Source organism: Camarhynchus parvulus, chromosome 6, assembly GCF_901933205.1.
Source record: "Camarhynchus parvulus chromosome 6, STF_HiC, whole genome shotgun sequence".
Classification (NCBI taxonomy): domain Eukaryota; kingdom Metazoa; phylum Chordata; class Aves; order Passeriformes; family Thraupidae; genus Camarhynchus; species Camarhynchus parvulus.
The window spans coordinates 35094055-35114568 of NC_044576.1; the positions used below are offsets into that span (position 1 = coordinate 35094055).

General features: G+C 49.5%; 1 protein-coding gene across 2 annotated transcripts in view; it reads left to right on the forward strand.

Annotated features, from left to right (window-relative positions):
* Nucleotides 1–20514, forward strand: part of INPP5A (inositol polyphosphate-5-phosphatase A) — a 184530-nt gene that overhangs the window by 52004 nt on the left and 112012 nt on the right. For both annotated transcript variants that reach the window (XM_030951774.1, XM_030951773.1), the window contains exons 3-4: nucleotides 1601–1701; nucleotides 2222–2309. In XM_030951774.1, the coding sequence (XP_030807634.1) occupies nucleotides 1601–1701; nucleotides 2222–2309 (189 nt within the window). The remainder of the gene's footprint in view (nucleotides 1–1600; nucleotides 1702–2221; nucleotides 2310–20514) is intronic.

The window sequence follows — 20514 nt, forward strand, 5'->3', positions numbered from 1 at the left end:
TGGCTCAATGGAACCTGCTGCACTTGGGATTTTGCTGATCTTTAATTCGTTGTCTTTGAGCTGAGTTGTCTAATGAGGTTATTTGTGCAGTCAGGAATGAAAGATTTTACATTCCGTCATCACATCAAATGGCAGTTTCTCTCCACTGTTGTTTAAAAGACACATCCACAACTGTTGTGGTGTCCCCTCCCTGGAAGTGTTCACGGCCAGGTTGGGCAGGGCGTGGAGCAGCCTGCTCGGGTGGAAGGTTTCCCTGCCAGTGGGGTGAAATGAGATAAGCTTTAAGGTGCCTTTCAACTCAAACTGTTCTGTGATTCCATGATTCCTAAACACCTTTTAACAGTGACGTTAGTCACTGTTGATTGAAATCACTGAAAGCAGGACTGCCGAAGTTTACCATGTCTGTGCCTTTTGAGAGTTGCGGGGCTCCAGCAGCAGGACAATGAGCAGATGGGGGGAGCAGTCCCTTGTTTCGTTCCCAGCTGTGTGTTGAGGTTAGAGCCCTGCAGTGCGAGCGGGGCAGACGCTGTGACCCTGAGGGCAGAGCACCCGAGCCCTGCCCAGGAGCTGGTTTGTGCTGCTGCAGGGGCTGCCAGCAGCCCCCCACCCTTCCTGCCAAGGCTGCATGGGCAGCCCAGGAGAAATGAGTGAATCCCATTTGCAGTTCAGCTGTTCGCTCCATGTATGCTTGCACGGGCATGTCGTTGATTGCTTTGGACTGTTCCCTTTTAAAATGGAAGTTGTTCTGGAGCTTGTGTCCATTAATTCACAATAAGACATGGTATAGAGACTCAGTATTAACAGAGACATTTTGGATGTGCTGTTTGCAGTTCTGAATAGAGGCAAAGCAGAGAAAATTCCTTAAGACAGAGTAACACTGAATGTGTGTTCAAAACAGCAGCAAATTTATAAACTGTATTTGATTTGAGGTATGAGGAACGACAGACATTCTAGGGTTTTGGTATGGTAATTAGATCCTAGTGCTGACTATGTAGTATCTAAGATATTTGCAGTGTTCAAGACTAACACCTGGAATAGCATGATGGATTTCCGTGTCTCCAGTGTTAACAGGTGTCTATGTGTATCTGTTATTTAAATACTTTTGTAAATAAGATACTCCATAAATAAAAATATCAAACACAACTGCTAAAGTGCTGCTAAACAGCACTGAGAAGTTTTGTAAAAGTTGAAAAAAATCCACTCTAGCAAATGAATTGTTTGAACTCTTCTACCTCCCAGACAAGGAAAGGTTTGGCTCATCTTAATCATGTCAAGTCATCTTTGAGGGGAGTTGGAAAAATTTGTTTACATTTTAAATATAAATACTAAAATATATTTCAAATATATATACAGCCCAGGAACTAAATCATAGTTTAAAAAAGGAAATATTAGTTAAGAATATTTGAGATCATAGTTGTGTATGATGCATCTTTTATGTGGATAGCAGATGATGTTCCCCTTGCTGCTTGCTGTGCCAATGACCTCTCAGGTAGCAGCTGCCAGTCCTCCCTGAGCACCCAGGTCCGTGTCGTTCTTGCTGTGTGCTGAGCTGTGACACAGCCGTGCTGAGCGTTAAAACTCGCTTTTCTCTCTGTTCCAGGTTGTCCATGCACACAAGCCCCATTTCATGGCTTTACACTGTCAAGAATTCGGAGGGAAAAACTATGAAGCTTCAATGTCTCATGTGGACAAGTTCGTGAAGTAAGTGGCAGGGGCTATAGCCTGGCCCCCCGAGCCGGGGACAAGGGCAGGAGCGGTCAGTCAGCGGTGGAACGTGCCGGGATTATTTATGCCGGTTTAATTTATCCCGGTTTAATCGATCGGGCTGGGAGGGAAGGCGGGCGCGCGCCCTCTGCTGGCGGCGGCGGGAGCTGCGCGCTCGGGGTCGCGCTCGGGGTCGCGCTCGGGCTGCGGCACCGGCTGCACAAATCCCCAAATTCCCCGAGGGTTGTCGGCCCCACAGACCCGCGCCTTCCCAGTCGTGTCCAAATGGCACTGGGAAGCTCACGATCCGCACTGAAGGTGCAGCTGATGAGGGCAGATCTGGAGCGTGCGGGCAGGTGTTGGGGACAGCTGTGTCCCTGAAATTCCCCCCAGAGGACGAGGCAGGCCCTGGGTTGCTTTGGGTGATGCTGGGGATGTCACAGCACAGAGCAGTGCTGAGGCAAGGCAGTACATTTGTATCTCCCTTTACATGTTCAGTCTTTTCTTTCTCTTTCAGAGAACTGTTATCAAGCGATGCAATGAAAGACTACAACAGAGCTCGAGTTTACCTGGATGAGAACTATAAATCACAGGAACATTTCACGGTAAGTTTCTTTATTTCATGAGTGTAGTTTAACCAAAGGTGAATTTCTTCTGTTTGGGATTTTTGACCAATGTGGGACTGTGAGCTGTTTCCATCCTGATGATGATTATGTTTTTACTACCACCGTGTTTTACTACTAAGAGTGTTTATTCCATGGTGTGTGTACCTGCTGATTTCACAGAGGTACATCCATGTGAAATGAGCAGAATATCAGTGTGCAGTGTCTTTTGTTCAAAAGGGTTGTCTGAGGTCTTTTTTCCTCCTGCACTAACTTTGGTGGCTCAGAATCACCTTCCATTTCAGAGCCTGTCAGTGTCTGGCAGTGTGAGGTGGCGCCAGCACTGGGTGTGATGAGCTGGTGACGAGCTTGGCAAGGGTTCAGGGCTTGTGTAGGGATCTCCAGAGCTGGCTCACAGCCTCCCTGGCCTGAGGCATGGTGGCAGCAGCCAGAGCACAAGCTGGCATTAGCACACGAGTGGTGTTCAGGTGCATATGAAGTGATGTGTGCGGGGCTGCCTTTCCTGCAGAGCAGAAAGGCTTCTGTGCTTGTTGCCAGGGCTGTGCATTGTGCCAACACGTCTGCTGTGTGTCCAAGTGATCACTGCTAGGTTGTACAGGAGAAAACAACCCTTTGGACATCTCCCTTCTTTCAGGGCAGAAGCTTCCTTCTCCCCCAGGATGCTGCTCGGGGCAGTGGTGGCTCAGAGGAGCCTGGCTGGAGACCTGGTGCTGCCCAGCAGCCAAAGACAGCACCTGGGACCCTTCAGACAATAAAAAAAACAGGTGCCCAGCACACACGCAAACCCCAGCTTGGAGGTTTATAAGCTCAGGGAATAAGAACCTGGAAAGGTTTTTATTTCTTCATTTTTTTTAATACCTCTGGCTAGAAGCCCAGCTAAGATGAAACTGGAGGAGAGGAATCAGCAGGATTTTTTCTCTTGCTCATTGGAGAATATAAAAACAAGACTGTCAGCTTTACTGAGACTTAGAGGGACAATCCATTAATGGGTCACTAATGTTGAAACCGTACTCTGCAGATATTCAGAAAGTGCTGGCAGGTAAAAGCAGTAGGACAGAGCTGCATGTTTTGGAGTCACAGGTGTGAGCTACATCCAGATGATCCCACACACTGGTGGAGACCCTGTGGGGCTCCTGCAGCACAGATCTCCTGGTATGGGCAGGGGAGCTGCAAGGGGCTCTGCATTTACCTGATCTGCCTTCAGCCAGGTGAGCTCCAGAGCTCCTTTCCAGCCAAGACTTTTCTGTGATACAGGAAAAAGGGATAATTATCTGTGATCTTAATCTGGAAAATAGCATAGAAGACTAATGCAATCCATAACAAAATACAACTTTTTTTGTGTTTAAGAATAGTCACATACCACATAGTATTGAAATTATTTTATTTAGCATGAGGTACGTGGATTGGATTTGATGGCATTCCTATGGTGGATAAAAAGGCTCTTAGAGAGGTTGAAAGGAATCCCAGTCAGAGCATGTGCTGTTTGTGTCTCTGTGAAGAATTCTCTATTTTGCAGTGTCCCCAGTTCAAGAGCTAATGTGCTTTCTTGTTTCACATACCAGCATTATTTTCAGGGCACTGTGTTTCTTGCAGTATTCCCCAGCCACCTTTGTATTTCTCCTTTTCTTTTCATAAATATTACTTTGCATTTTTTTTCCTAATCCTTCATTTACTTAAGCTGGGCCTGCCGGGGGAAAAAAAAGTTCTGTCAGCATATTGATTCAATAAAGGGGAGAAGAAAAAAAAGACAGCTAGAGACAGCTAGTACCAATGTTGTTTTCCATGGAAATTGTGTAACCAAAAACATGTTCTTACTGTTTGGTTAAATTACCCTCTATTGAAGTGGTGACTGTAAAGATAAAAAATGGGTTTACAGAAGTGTTTGATGTGTACTCCACGTGATAGGCTGTTTGTAACTTTAAGAACTTTTTAGAGCTGAATCTGCTTAGTGTGGAAAAGGCAGAACCCAAAGGAAGAGCAATTATTCAATGATGTTTTGTGTTACTATCACTGGCAGGAAATGCTGTGTGCTAGAGGAGTGTTTTATACCTTCATTGTTAGACTGTAGTAGTAGTGGCTTGGAACCAAAGACCAAAAACCTAGGAAGGAGAGAGGATGCACTTTCACGTTGAGCTCCTTAACCTTCTGGCTTGTTAGAGTCTGTTTTTTGGCACTGAATGCTCCCAGTCTGCATTCACAGATCCTGGCACTGGTGTCAGGAATCAAAGATTCACAGAAATGGTTTTTCACACTTGATTTGAACTGTCAGATCTCCAGGTCCTGTGCTCAGTGTGTGTGTATGTGTGACTGTGCGAGCAGGGGTTTCACATGTGGTGTGTCCATTTAGGGTAAAGTTTTGTTCTTATCTCCAGTGTGGTTTGCCTTGTACGATGTCACGTGTCTCCGTGTTTCTTGTTAGTTCTATTTGATTGCAAAGTTCTGTAACTTCTGTGGGCTTTTTTCCATCCCTTCTAAGGCACAGACTTGGCAGCAGATGGTAGTTTTGGCCTTATATTCTTACCTCTCTGAAATAGAAATGTTTATCATATATTGCTGTATAATGCTATTTGCTTTAGAAAGGGAAAAGCCCAAGTAGTTACAGTTTGGCCAATCTTTATCCCTGCTGCTCTCACATCCCCTTTTTTACCAGTTTTGGCATCACTTCCTCTGTAAGGCTTTCCTTGGCTTGGCTCCTGCAGAACTAAACCAGATTTTGCTGCCCACAGTTACTCAGCTTGGCTGTGACAGGACTGGCAGCAAGGTCTGAGACAACACTGTCAGCAGCCTCTGTCTGCAGCTCGCAGCAGCACAGGTGCAAATTCCATATGAGAAATAAGAAACCAGTGTAATAATGAGGTGTCTCTAGTGGAGCCACTAATAATCCACATTGTATGAAGGATCAAAATGGATCATTTTGCATCATCCCAGACATAAATCTTAATACCAGCATTTGTCATTTATGGTCACATATACCAAATCTGGTGTACGAGCAGCTGGTTTTAGGTCTGGGGAGTGGGGTAGGTGCTGTGATGAGGGAGAGGGCTGTGGTTCAGTGGATTGTGTTTGTTCTGCTAGGAATGATGGTAGGGTGAGACTGTGTGGGATTTTCTCGCACTGAAAACTTATTAAACACATGCCCAGAATAAGCCCCAGAGTAGCGAGTGCAAGGCTGGGGAAGGTGCTGGGGCAGCAGGTCCTGTCCCAGGGAAGGGGTCAGCCCGCAGGGTCAGGCTGGGAGTGCAGCTTGGGGCAGTGACTCCTGGCCCAAGGCGTTCCTTAGGGCCAGGGCTCGGGGCCAGCAGGGCTGTCACAGGGTGCACGGGGATGAAGTGGTTCGTGTCACACTTGGGAGAGGCACAGCTCTCTCAGATTTAAAAATGATAAAATGATCTGAAGATGAATCTCTTGGCAGAGAGCGGCTGCATTAGAGCTGATGCCTGTCAGCGCTGGGAAGGGGGCAGTGCTGGAGCTCAGGGCTTCCAGCAGTTATGGATGAGGATGGTGGGTGACAACCTCTGCAGGGCTGACAGTGGCTTCCCAGAAATTTCAGATTAACTAAACTGGCAGCTGTGCTGCTCCTTCAGCTCTGACTGGAAATACCAATAGCAGTCAAGGGTGGATAAACTGGCTCATGTGCTAAATTTCAGAACTCAAATAACTTGGCAGATCTTTGTGAAACACAGCCTCCTGTAAATCCCTGTTGGAAAGCATGGTTTCTTTTGTTGTATAAAGTGTTATATAGGGGGTAGATCTTGATTGCTGTTGAAGAATGTACAATTAATGAAAATACAAATATAAGAAGACTGAAATAGGTAAAAATCTGAGAAGCTGAAAAATTCAGTACATTGCATTTTTTATTTGTGACTATACTGAATGGACTACACTTGTAGCAAAACAGGTCTTTGCAGTTCCATTGGTTTTACCAAACATCCCATTATTTACATTCTCTGTTAATTTTATTGTACTTGGTATATTTCATGTAAGGGGTAAATTACAAATCTTGTCATTTTTCTATGCGAAGAATTACTCAAAAATAGTTGGGTGTGTTGAACTTTTGCATGTCAATACTTCTTGAATAACCCAAGTTAATGGTAAATAAGGTGTTTTTTTCTGGAATAAGAAAATGTACTAAAGGTAAATATCAGTCAGAAATATATTGATGTTTTCATCAAATCCATAATTATTTTTATATGAAAACACATCAGTATAATCAGTGACATTTTTATTGTAATGAGATCAAGTCTAGTTTTGTTTTGTGCCGTGTATTTATTGATTTCTGGAGTACTCAGTTAAGGTCTTGCATTGCTTAGCAAATCCTTGGCTTCCTTTTCATTGTTCAGAGAAGGCAGAGGAAACTCCTGTGTATCTTAGAGCCCTCTTGCTGTGTTGAACATGTGGTTTCTGTAGGTTGGGAGGGAATGTTTGCTGGAGTACACCAGGCAAACCAGACCTCCAAGGGTGAGCTGACCACTAGCTCCTGCCTGGAGTGTTCAGGGGGCATTTTGAGAGCTGTGTGGTTGGCACAGCCCTTAGCTGATGGGCAGAAGCATCTGCACAGTGGGGTAATTGCTCTACTTCCCAGTATAAGTTTATTTTAAAAAAATCAACAGTCTTCCATTGTCTTTGTGCCTGGCCAGGCCGACAGGTGACCTTGCAATGAACAAATAGAACAAATAGCCACTGGGCTCTACGTGATGTGCTGAAGTTCCAGCCTCCTCCTCCTGGTAACAGCACAGTGCACTGCAATTAGTTCATTGTATAGCAAGGTTTCATTCAAATTAAAAAAACAAAACCCATCCTTTCCAAACCAGTGTTTCTGACATTAGAGTGATGTGTTTAAACAACACTGGAGTGTCAAGCTGCAAGCAGAATTTTATTAATACCAATGGATTGAAGGGAGAGAGGTTGCTGTACTTGCACAGCTCGCCATGTTTGTGAGATAATGGTTGAAATGAAACATCCCTGCAGTAACCTCCTGGTGGACAAAGTAAGTTATCAATGAAGAATACAGTGGTAACAGGCATTTTCCTGACAAGCTTTCTTTCCCTGCACTTCCATTACTGAGGCAGAGCGGTTTGGGGTGCTGGAGGCGGCAGAGGCAGCAGTCAGCCAACGCCCATGTGGTGTCCTGCCGTCGCACCCCTCTCCATGGGCACGGATCCTGGGGCAGGTGGGGAGCTGATTGTCCCTCTGGCTGCCTGGCTGCCCCTGCCATGTGCACTGGTGCTTGGTGGTGCCCCTGTCTAAGCTGTGTCCCTGCACCCGTGGGGCAGGACGGGCTCAGTGGTGGCCCCAGGCCACACAGCACCCGGTGCTCCTCGCTGGGAGTGGCTGGCACCAGACTGTGGGAACACTGAGGATAAAGCAAGCCCAGGCATTGCTAGGGTGTGCAGGAAAAGGTTGTGCTTTCTTTTTTTCCCCCGGATTGTTTTTAGTTCACACACTCTGTACCAGTATTTTTTTTAATGTAAAATGGCTCTTACTCCAGGGTAGGTAATGCACTGGTAGCCTGCAGCAGCATCCAGGGCAGACCTTTGCTCCAGTCACTATCCTTAAGAGCAATAACCTGAGCCAGCATGACGGGGGGCTCCAGTGGGGAGCAGTGGTCCTGAGAATACAGATGGGCAACATGTTATTCAAGTGTGTTATTGTACCTTCAAATTATATTTGCTCGTTACTGAGAGAACAGTAAAGTTAATTTTTGTTAGATTAATGATACTTGAGTAATATTTTTGGTTGAGCTGAGTTCAAATAATTGGCCATTAATTGAAAAAGGAAATTGAAATTAATTTATTTCACACATAAATCCTGTCGTAGTTATTAATGCATCTTAGAAAATATTGTCCTGTTCCCAGAAATGGATGGTGTACACTGATTCTCCTGAGCTTATTAGCTCTGTCAATTTAGAGTTTGGTTAAGTAAAAAAGATGATTTAGGAAGAGAGCTGTAATTGAATTGAATATTGAGGGAATTCACATGGTGATGAGTTCTCAACCCACTTCTTCATTAGCAGTGTTACAGGAATGTTGAGGCTCGGCACAAAGGCAGGATTTCCCCAGGAGATGGAGCTGGAGCTCCAGGCTGCAGTGCCCAGCTGCAGGCGCTGGACACCCTGCAGGAGCCCCCGGAGCCCCGCACTGCGGCTGGGGACACGCTGGGGACACACTGCCACCGGGATGGGAGGGCACACTGGGGACACACTGCCACCGGGATGGGAGGGCACACTGGGGACACGCTGGGGACACACTGCCACCGGGATGGGAGGGCACACTGGGGACACACTGCCACCGGGATGGGAGGGCACACTGGGGACACACTGCCACCGGGATGGGAGGGCACACTGGGGACACGCTGGGGACACACTGCCACCGGGATGGGAGGGCACACTGGGGACACACTGCCACCGGGATGGGAGGGCACACTGGGGACACACACAGAGGGTGTCTTTCAGGGGCCACGCTCTGGCCCTGGGGAGGCTGGAGATGGGGTTCTGCTGCTGCTGGGATGTCGATCACAGTCCCAGATTTGTCACTGTAGCCCACTGCTGAACAGGAGACTTTAGACTGTGTTTTCTTGCTTCTCAATTACTGGAGTCTTGAAGTGAATTTTCTTTTACTACTCACATGAGCCTGTTTCCATCTTATCCTTTCTTCCTCCCTCTCCTTTCCATAGAAAGATAATTTTTATACCAGTGTTTATTTTTATACTGTATCTGTAAAAATTATGCCAACCCAGAGAAGTAGGAATTTGTCTGAGTGGGTGGCAGCAGCACTGCTTGGCAAGATGTGATGATCTCTGGAGGGAGGGTTGGAGACTGGGCTATTCTGTAAGTGCAGGTGATGCCACAGGAGCCACGAGTGTCATTCAGACCCTCTTCTCAAATTAACTCCTATGAGGTTCATCCACAGAACAATCTTCTGGGATGGAGAAGAGTCCAGACTTCTTTCTAAGAGGTACATATGAGAAACCTGCAAGTGTTCTGTCATCATCAGTCTCCCACATCACTCCTGAGCAAATGCTCCCCTCTGTCTCACTGTTGTTTTGTTTTCCTTAAGTGATAGGTTAGTATAAATATTTTTAAACAAGTCTTACTCTGCCAGTCTTTGGTATTTTTTAGTTGGTATTTAAGCACATGGAAGCACGTGTAAGGCTAGAGGCAGTGAGAGGGTGCCCAGGTGCAGGCTGTCTTGGGCAAGAGCTGGCAGCAGAGCACTGGTTCTGTGTGAATGCTGGCTACTTGGATACTTGTGTGATCTTTACTTTTTCCTAGCTCCACTTACTAGGCAGAATAAAAGGAATAAAACCATTTGAAAAACACGTTAGTATTCCTTATAAAGGGCCTAAAATGCCAGGAGCAGATCTCCAGCCATGTGCTTGCATGCACAGAAGTGCTTCTAGCAAGGTGTGTGTGGTAGAAAAATGGAGATGGAAAAACGAGAATTTTAACTGTCTGTAGGGAAAATGCAAAGCAGGATGGAGCCTCATGGTGGCAGTGCCTGCCAGGGATCAGGGCTGGTACTGCATTTGGTGGAGGCTGGTTCTGCACATGTTCCAGCAGTTCTTACCTCGCTGTGTCCATCCTCATCGTGTTCATCGTTTTCATTGTAACTCAGAATCCTTTCCTTTTACAGCCTTCTGGTTTTTCGGGAGTTTTAGTGAAATACACGGTTGGGAGCTTCTTGATATGTGCGTCACAAAGTTTGACCTCTTCATTAGCTTCTGTCTTGTAATTTAACAAAAATGAGTTGGTGAAGAAAGCTGGTGATTGTCAAAGTTAATCCAACAGCTTCTGACAAAATCCTAGAAGAATGGTTGTAGAAGTATTGTCATTCCGTGACATGGACATTTACTTACAACCACCTGAAATGAAAATTCCCACTTAATTTCTTAGGGAACTAAGTTGTCTGTCAGGTAGTATCTTCCAGTCTCTTCTGGGTGGGAAATGGAATTTGAAAGGTGTTGCCGCAAGCAAGAATCTTCCTCTGGTTTTAAGTTGTCTTTTTTCCCCTGCATTTTTGAAATATATCTCTTAACCCATCAACAGAGTTCTTGTTGGGAGGGCATGGCTCATCTTCCACCTGTTTTCTGACACTTTTATATAATTGTGAGAGGAGGAATAATTACAAACAGTGAGGGATTTCACAGATCAGTAGCCCAGTAATACAGCCATGTGTGCATCTCTGTTGCTTACAGATGTGCTGGTGCTGAGGAAATTGGTGATAAAGCAGCTTCTTTATCCACAAAATTGTTTTACTGTTTTGTATCAGCTATGGAATTCCTATATATAATTGAATTTTCTGTGGCTGTGGATTTTATATTCATCCTGCAGTTGTATAACAGGCTACATGGTTAGGGGAAAAAATTATTTGTAAAGAATAATTACAACCTGTTTTTGTAGGAGTACATCTATCTAAAAAACAACTGCAATACTTAAAATTAAATTGTAGACTATAGTCTCTGTACACAAGAAGAAATCAACTATTTTAAACTTTCAAAGGTTAAAAAAAGAGACTCTTCTAATGGCTGCTGCAGAGGTGAGGCTAAAGCAAAGCCTAGCTCTCCTTTCCGGCAGAGCCTGATGTGGCTGGCGGTCCTTGGCCGGCGCTCGCCGCCCACGGGCAGCCCTGAGCCTGGTGTCCCCGCCGCCGCGTCCCCGCAGCGGGTCTGGGGGAGCTGTGCGGGCCTGGGTTGGGAGCGCCCGGCCGAGGAGGAGCGGCTGCCGGAGAGCGGCTGAGGGCAGCGAGGCGGCCGCTGTCCCCGCTCCGGCGGGCCGCTGTCCCCGCTCCGGCGGCCGCTGTCCCCGCTCCCGCTGGCCGCTGTCCCCGCTCCGGCGGGCCGCTGTCCCCGCTCGGCGGCCGCTGTCCCCGCTCCCGCTGGGGCCCTGTCCCGCTCCGCGCGGGCCGCTGTCCCCGCTCCGTCGGGCCGCTGTCCCCGCTCCGGCGGCCGCTGTCCCCGCTCCGGCGGGCCCTGTCCCCGCTCCGGCGGCCGCTGTCCCCGCTCCGGCGGGCCTGTCCCCGCCCGGCGGCGCTGTCCCCGCTCCGGCGGGCCCTGTCCCCGCTCCGGCGGGCCCTGTCCCCGCTCCGGCGGGCCCTGTCCCCGCTCCCGCTGGCCCTGTCCCCGCTCCGGCGGGCCCTGTCCCCGGCCAGCCCTGCCGCGGCTGGAGGGGAGCCCACCGGCCGGCAGGGTGCTGCGGGCAGGACGGCACCGGGGATGTTTCGGGACAGACAGTGTTTGTGGTTTTGTTCTGCTTGTTTTGTTTGCTGTGTGTTGCGGTAGGAGCAGCAGAAAGCGCTGAGTGCCGGGGCCGTTCCTCAGTGGGTCACCTGTGGCACTACTGCGGGCTGCTGTGGCCACCTGCTCTCGTTTCAGTGCACGAGCAGCTGGCATTTTTGTTTGCTTCTGCCTTGCTGCATATTTAATTACTGCATGTTCTTAAAGTAATTTGACCAAAGATTTATGGAAAGAGTTATTGGTTGGCTCAACACATACCTCAAACGGTAAATCTTCTCAATCATCTGCCATTTGTTTGACAACTCTGCTTTTGACAGGCCAGTGATACTGCTTACATATTTCCAAAGCTTTGGCTTGGAGTCCGTGGCAGCTCAAGACTTGTTGCCTGCTTTTTGCATGAAAGTTCTCCATTTTTACTTAGCTTTTTCCCTTTTGTTATAGTACATAGTACTTGAAGAACATAGAACTTAACAAAATACGTCTCTTGAAGAATAATTCAGTTTGATAAATTTGTTCTATTGAAACAGTAAAGAATATTGAGCCAAAGCATGACTAGTAGAGATTCTGACTTACTGTGAATGGAATAAAAGTTTTGTTTTCTCGCCTGTTATTTTAATACAGTTTCTTTGCAGTCCAAGAACACAGCAAATCTTCTGGAGGTAAAAGGAAGGAAATTTTCACGGCAGGGGAGCTGGGAGCAGGCTTTGCAGGGTTAAAGGCTGTCTTGGTACAGGCACAAGGCTCACGGCTTTGTGGCATCCATCCCCTCCCCAGTGCAGGGGCTGACACTGCTGTGCCCTGTGTGTCTCTGCCTGTCCGCAGGACCCTGCTGTGTGGCGCTGGGTGCAGTGGAGCAGCACCAGCCCAGAGACACGCTCAGTGCGAGCTGGGCTCAGTGCGAGCCAGGGGCTCAGCGGCCCGGCTCAGCGCCGGCCCGGTGCTCAGTGCGAGCTGGGCTCAGTGCGGGCCAGGTGCTCAGCGGCCCGGCTCAGCGCCGGCCCGGTGCTCAGTGCGAGCCGGGCTCAGTGCGGGTCCGGTGCCCAGTGCGAGCCCGGTGCTCAGTGCGAGCCGGGCTCAGTGCGAGCCCGGTGCCCAGTGCGAGCCCGGTGCTCAGTGCGAGCCGGGCTCAGTGCGGGCCCGGTGCCCAGGGCGGGCCCGGTGCCCAGTGCGAGCCCGGTGCCCAGTGCGAGCCGGGCTCAGTGTGGGCCCGGTGCTCAGCGCCGGCCCGGTGCTCAGTGCGGGCCTGGCTCAGTGCGGACCCGGGGCTCAGTGCGGACCCGGTGCTCAGTGCGGGCCCGGTGCTCAGTGCGGGCCCGGTGCCCAGTGCGGGCCCGGTGCCCAGTGCGAGCCCGGTGCCCAGTGCGGGCCCGGGGCTCAGTGCGAGCCCGGTGCCCAGTGCAGGCCCGGGGCTCAGTGCGAGCCGGGCTCAGTGCGAGCCCGGTGCCCAGTGCGAGCCCGGTGCTCAGTGCGAAGCCGGGCTCAGTGCGGGCCCGGTGCCCAGTGCGGGCCCGGTGCCCAGTGCGAGCCCGGTGCCCAGTGCGGGCCCGGGGCTCAGTGCGGGCCCGGGGCTCAGTGCGGGCCCGGGGCTCAGTGCGAGCCCGGTGCTCAGTGCGGGCCGGGCTCAGTGCGAGCCAGGCTCAGTGCGAGCCGGGCTCAGTGTGGGCCCGGTGCTCAGTGCGAGCCGGGCTCAGTGTGGGCCCGGTGCTCAGCGCCGGCCTGGTGCCCAATGCGAGCCCGGTGCCCAGTGCGGGCCCGGGGGCTCAGTGCGCGGCCCGGGGCTCGAGTGCGAGCCCGGGGCTCAGTGCAGGCCCGGTGCCCAGTCGCGAGCCCGGTGCTCAGTGCGGGCCCGGTGCTGAGTGCGGGCGGGCTCAGGGCGAGCCGGGCTCAGTGCGGGCCCGGTGCTCAGTGCGGGCCCCGTGCTGAGTGCGGCCCGGGGCTCAGTGCGGGCCCGGGGCTCAGTGCGGACCCGGGGCTCAGTGCGGGCCTGGCTCAGTGCGGACCCGGGGCTCAGTGCGGACCCGGGGCTCAGTGCGGGCCTGGCTCAGTGCGGACCGGGGCTCAGTGTGGACCCGGGGCTCAGTGCGGGCCCGGGGCTCAGTGCGGGCCCGGGGCTCAGTGCGGGCCCGGGCTCAGTGCGGCCTGGCTCAGTGCGACCCGGTGCTCAGTGCGAGCCCGGGGCTCAGTGCGGCCCGGGCTCAGTGCGGACCCGGGGCTCAGTGCGGACCCGGGGCTCAGTGCGGGCCTGGCTCAGTGCGGACCCGGGGCTCAGTGCGGACCCGGGGCTCAGTGCAGGCCTGGCTCAGTGTGGACCCGGGGCTCAGTGCGGGCCTGGCTCAGTGCGGACCCGGGGCTCAGTGTGGACCCGGGGCTCAGTGCGGGCCCGGGGCTCAGTGCGGGCCCGGGGCTCAGTGCGGGCCCGGGGCTCTGTGCGGGCCTGGCTCAGTGCGGACCCGGTGCTCAGTGCGAGCCCGGGGCTCAGTGTGGGCCCGGGGCTCAGTGCGGGCCGGGCTCAATGCGGGCCCGGGGCTCAGTGCGGACCCGGGGCTCAGTGCGGACCCGGGGCTCAGTGCGGGCCCGGGGCTCAGTGCGGGCCCGGCTCAGTGCGGGCCCGGCTCAGTGCGGGCCCGGGGCTCAGTGCGAGCCTGGGGCTCAGTGTGGGCCCGGGGCTCAGTGCGGGCCTGGCTCAGTGCGGGCCCGGTGCTCAGTGCGAGCCCGGGGCTCAGTGCGGGCCTGGCTCCTCAGCGGGCGCTGTGGGCACAGGAGCTGTGATTCCCCACCTGCGTGTTCACTGTGAACATCTCCGGGCCGGACTAGGCTGGGCCAGGGGCAAGGGAGCTTCCCAGGAGCGGAAAGAAGAGCAGAGGGCTGCTTGGTGTCCGTGGTCAGCAGCTCATCCCTGAGCAGTCTCTTCCCCCAGCACTCTGCTGCGTTTGGTGCACTGGGGAGCACGTGTTGGATACTGAAGTGTTGTGGAGTGTATCCACTCGCACCTGACCCTTCCCTTCTAGCACAGGGGGATCCTCCCCGCCTTCCACTTGGGCTGCGGGGCAGTGCTCAGCAGCCCTGCCCTTGTCCCCAGCCCCTCGCTGCCCACTGCTCCCCACTGACCAGGCTACTGACAAGGGCTGCGGCTTCAGGAGCATTTTCACTAAAGGCTTGGTAAGTGCTCAGGAGAATGTGGTGTATTTAATAGAACAGAAGGAATGGTAATGGAAAACAGTGTTATCTGCTCAAGTAATTGAGGATCTGACACAAATAATACAGGAAATACTTTAAATTTTTGAAGCGCCACATGGGGGTCCTCTTTAGAAATTTGGGCACCTAGTTCCCAAGTTTTGTCTTTTTACAGAAAAAAAAGGCTAAGGTATGGAGCAGTCAGAAATCCTGTTTGCATTTGTGTGTGGTAAGGTGAAGGGCAGGGCCAGTTATACAGAGCCTTCATGTTATTAGCAGCTCTTTTCAGGTAATGTATCTGTGGAATTTGGTTTGTGTGACAAAATGTTTGATGTGGAACAGCTCTGGCTTTTAAGAAAAGATGTGAGATTGGAAAATATGAAAATAATTGCTTGAGAAATTATGAAATGCTGCTTAAGGCACTTGCTAATGTGTTTGTCTGAGGCACTAAATTAATACTTAAATAAGATCAGTGTGACTGTAGAAAAATCAGATGTATGGTTACTGACAGAAATTAATGGGTTTATTAGTGTTTGAAATAATGTTATAATGCAGCATTTGTAGCCAAAGAGAAAGCAATCCATGAGACTGTTCACACCCTGACTATGGACAACCTATGGCAGTTGGGTTTCACTGCACTGCTCACCCACCATACAGTGCAGAAAGGCTGAGAATGCAGCTCTTGTTTCAGAATGAAATAAAAACTAACGGGAGCAAAAGATGGAGATGTGTTATGTCACCTGATGATATCTCAGAGTATGGCTGTTGCTGTGAAGGACACTGGACATCCAAGGGAAAGGTGGTACGGTTCTGCACAGCTCTGGGGTGGTGCTGAGCTGAGGTGAAGCCTGCAGGCTGTGCTGGTAGAGGCCGCTGGGTTTCGGCAGTGGAGCCATTCCCAGGGACAGAAGCTGGTGACAAAGGCCTAGCAGATAGCGTGTCGTGCCTTCAGGAGCAAGAGTGCTCAGAGGTTTGGACGTGAGTGTTGAAATACCTCAGACACACTCTCACTGCTCTGTTACATTTAGCAATGTTTGCAGCATACAGACCCAAACCAGAACCCTCTGACACTGAGGAAGTATTTCCACTTCGTTTTAGAGGGCTTTCCAAGTATCTATTGATCAGTGTTCCCTAACTGCACAGAAATAATGTGTCTAATTTAACTGGCCACATGGAAGAGTATAGAAAAAACATTAGTTATCCCTTGAAAGGCTTGGAACGTCGATAGGAGGACATAACATTAATGACTTTCCTATACACAAGCTTCAAAAATGGCTAAATGAGGAAGAAATTACAAATTTATTTTCCTATAATTTCAGCAGTTGTCTTGTTTTACTGCACCATAAAGCATTAAGCAATGAAATGTCAAACAAGGAGTATTTTCCTGATAATTTGTCTGACATGCAAAGTGTGTGAAACAAAAGAGGAAAAGGTAGAAATGTGGGGTTTAGTCATTTTGACAAATTTAGTGATTTTTGCTCATGAATTCTGGCTGAGACACTGCTGCCTCTGTCCAAACAGTTCCAAATATTTCTTTTTACTGAGTGGCTCACTGTACAGGAGTAGCTTTGTCTCAGTTCTGGCCTTTACACTGAACACAGATTGCCATATTGGCAGTAATTTATTAACATAAATAAATGTAGCAAAACAAAAGCAACTGATCATACTTTTTTTTTAATAAAAAGGATAAATACCAGGTCTCCAGAGGTGGAGTTTTAGTTGGGAAGGGTTGTTATCTGTTCCCTTCTTTTAGCTGTGCATACCAAAAGTGTAAAGGAGTTTGGGATTGGTTCCATTCTATTCCATCTTTTCCAGGCAAAAAAAAGTTGTTGTTGGAGAAAAACATAAAATCTGATTTCTGAATGAAGTAAAGTCACTGTGAACATTGGTTCTGGGAGTGATGGGCATTACTCCTGGGTTACCCACAAAGCCTTCCCAGCTGGTGTGTCCTGTGCAGGGGTCCCTCCTTGGCAGGGGTGATGGGGCCAAGTGCCCTTGGCTGGTGGGGAGGGCAGGTTTGCCCGTGGGGTTTGGCTGTGCCTGTGCCACCGGTGGGCTCGGCGTCCTTCCAGTCGGACTGTTCAGGTTGTGCGTCTTTCATCTCTTAGGTTTGGTGGAGAAGCACTCATCCTAACATTTGGAAAAGGCTCCCATCTCTCACAAGGAGACATGTTTTTCTTTGCTGCAAGTTGTTGCTGTACCAAGGTTTTGAGACATCCGTGTTATTTTTCCTCAGACTAGAAGGTTTCTCTTACACCTGCTTTGTAATAAGCATAGGAAAAATTGTGCTATAAACAGGAATTGGCATCTGGAAAGTGGATTCCGTTTCGTCTAAATAACAAGGTCAGTAAAGGAGCAATTTTATTTGGAACAGGAAGGGGAATCAGCCTGTCCAAGTGGGAACACCAAATAATATAAATACCATGGAAGGTGGCAATCCATCTCGTGCCGTGTTAGAGCTGATCTTTAATGTCTTTGGAAGTCAGCAGATGTGCCAGGGATGAGCCAGTCCATGTCCCTGGAAGCAGGCTGGGACAGCATTTGCCTGTAGGTACAGCTCATGGTCATGGAAATTGTGGGAAATAGGGCTGCCCAGAAACTGGGCCAGAATTCCTGTGGCCCTCATATTAAAATTCGTAGTTGATGGTTTGACCACTTACAGTAGAGCAGTTTGGGGGGTTTGGACCATGGAGTAAGGAATCATGTAAGGAAGGGAAGTCTGCATGGGTGGGTAATGTGTGAGAATGTTGGGAACAAAGTCCTAATGATCATTAAATGCATGTACACTGTGGGGGTAGAAGAAGACAAAGTAAATAATAACTTTAATCTAAAAAACCCAATGAAACCAAAACACACACACACAAATACCAAAAACTCACAACAAAACACAAATCCTCTAGCTCGTTTTGCAAGAATTTTTGTCTCTCTCAGCTAATTACAGTAATGGCTTACTAAACCTAGGCTTGGAAGGCTGCAGTCTTATATGCCTTGCATTCCTGAAAAGGTCTCCAAAAAAGATGGAGTGTTTCTGTACTGACTCATTTTCCTGTGAAACAAAGAGAGTGCAAAATTCTGCATTGAAGTGCTTAGGCTGAACCAGAGCTTATCTGCTGCACACACACTGGACCTTCACTCGTTGGGTGTGTCCTCTCTCCAGATTCACCCTCTAGGCAGGAGCAAGGACTCCTTTCTGGTGGTACCTCTATTTAGCTTTTGGGCAGCAGTGGGAGAGCACTTGCCTGTGGGCCAGAGACACCAGAGGTAAATGGGGAAGGAAGGGATGAAAATATAATCTGGAAGCTGCTGTTTTCTGTGGATGTGCAAAACAGCTTCTTTGCTATAAATTTATATTGACTGGTAATTTCTCCATGTAGACAAGGGTTATTCTTCTGTACATGGAAATGATGTTTTGATGGACAAAAAAAAGTATCTCCAGTGGTCCTGAAAGAGTGAGAAAAATCTGAGCTAAAAAAATTAGAACACTTGGAAAATACAAACTTAAAAAACTTAGATGAACCAATCCTAAACTAGGCTGTGAAATGGGGCAGTTACTTGGCAGTTGTTTCTTAGGATTTCCAGTGTACCACAGCTCTGCTTCATTTTTGTGCCTTTAACTTACAAACATAAGCCAACAAAATACCACTTGCATAGAGTTTGTAAGTCATCTCCAGAGATACAGTGGATATTAACAGGCCAGTAAAATGCTGTGTGTCTGTACTGGCTGAGTGGGAAGGATGTGTTCCTTAGCAAGGATGGTAGAGTGGACAAGTCTGGGGAGCATTATCCAAGGTATGTGTCTGTATCAAAGCACATCCAGTGATGGATATTTTTCCAGGGGCCTTGGACATATCCTCCATTCTCAGCCTTTCTCCCAGGTGAGAGAAACCAGCTCATAGACTTGTTCCCTGTGAGGCTTCCAAATAGCCCCTGGGAACACCAGGATCCTAGGGCTAGTGTCAGCCAGGTTTTAGTGTTTGTTTTCTGATCTCCTACTACTAACATAAACGTAAAAAATGTCATTTGTCAGCTTAGATCGCCTTGGTTTCTGACTGACAGAGATCAGCAAACCAAGAATTCTTACTGAGTTGCAAGATTTAATTGGGAAATTGGATGCTTTGCAATGAAATCCAAGGACTGTTCCTTCTAAACAGTGTCACAAAAACACAGGTGACCGTCCACATGTTCGGGTTATTTGTCAGTCACTGCAGTTCTCCACTCCTTGAATCTAGAAGGACTTATTGACTGGAATTTAGAAGTGGGTATCAGACCCTCTCCATACAGAAGAGGCATATCAGGAACGGTGTGCTTGGTGCTGTGCATGTCCCTGTGAGTCCGAGGAAGTCTCCTTACCCTGACTTTGCAGTGCTGCTGTCAGTAAGCCAGAAGCTGCTGGCTTTCAGTTAATGTCATTACATAAAGCTGCTCCTTTAATATGACCTTTACCTCGGATACATAATTTGGAGAAATAGTCCTGCATTTACTTTTCAGTTAGTATTCTGGAACACACCCCAGGAGGATGACTGTCATTTATCACTCTTCCAAGCACAGGACTTCATGAAGGCAATTTTTTAAAGAGTGTGAGTTATTAATTATGCTGAGAAAAGAATGTGTTCCTTGGAGCAGCCCATCGTGCAGAGACACATTTCTTCCTTGTCTCTGCTGCTTGTTTTCTAAGATACACTAAGAAGAAAGTGTGAGATTTCCTCATAAATGCTTCTCACTGGTAGATGCTTTTTCCATTTTGGTATCCACCTGGTTTCAAATGAGCTGTGCTTATAAGGAACTGATTACTGCGCTAAATAACAAGTAACAGCTATGTTATTGTATCACCAATGACTTCTCAGGGCTGGACATCACCATTTTGTTACAAAATCACGTGGGGTGTCCAATTAGTGCTTGGGTTTGAGTTGTGGTTCTGTGGTCATGGAGGGTACTTTGTCCACACAGCATAGTCAGCCTGCCGCAGTTACAGGTAAGCTTGAGTCTTCCAAGCTCTGCCAGCCACAAGTCCCACAGGCCTGTTCTCATGCCACACACATCCCATCCCTGGCCTCCATGTCACTGACCTGTGTACAGTAAAACCTGCAGTTAGTGCTCTTCTCAGTATTTAGAAACACCCGTCCTTTTTCTGAAGCGCTGTGTTGGTGTTCGTGCAGCATCTTAGTCTCCTAGCCTGGAAGGGTGATGCTGTTGTGGAAGGGAGGTTTGGAGCCCTGAGTCTGTGTGTGAAAGGTGCCTCTGCAGCCGCTGTGTCCCAGTGGAGGGCAGGCAGACCCAGGCCGCGTGCTTAGGGGTGGCTGTGGCTCCTGGAGCAGGGCAGGAGATGTGGGCAGCACCTACTGGCTCTGTGGCTCTCCCCAGCCCTGCAGCGCCGATCAATGGAGCCACCAGAGCCCACGAGCAGCCCCTCGTGCCACAGGGATCCTCCCTCCTGCTTCCCCTGTGCGCTCCACTTCTTCCAGCCACCAGAACAATATTTTGAAATTTATGGAAAATTAATTATCGATTACAGATGTGCCCTGGTTCACGGAAGGTAAAAACGAATGGATGCGTTTACGATGAGGGACGTAATCCGCTTTGTGAAACTGATTGTCTTCAGCTCTGCTTCTGCCCTCCCTCTCTTTCCCTTCTCTCTCATCCTGCCCCCTCCCCCTTCCCGTACACCGGGTAAGAGACAGGCCTGATAAAGTGGGAGAAGCAAGATTGGTTTTCTAAGGGCACCAGGCCCTTCATGACCAGGTAAATCATGGGCTGTCTGGAGCTGGGGCTGGGTGATGACCTG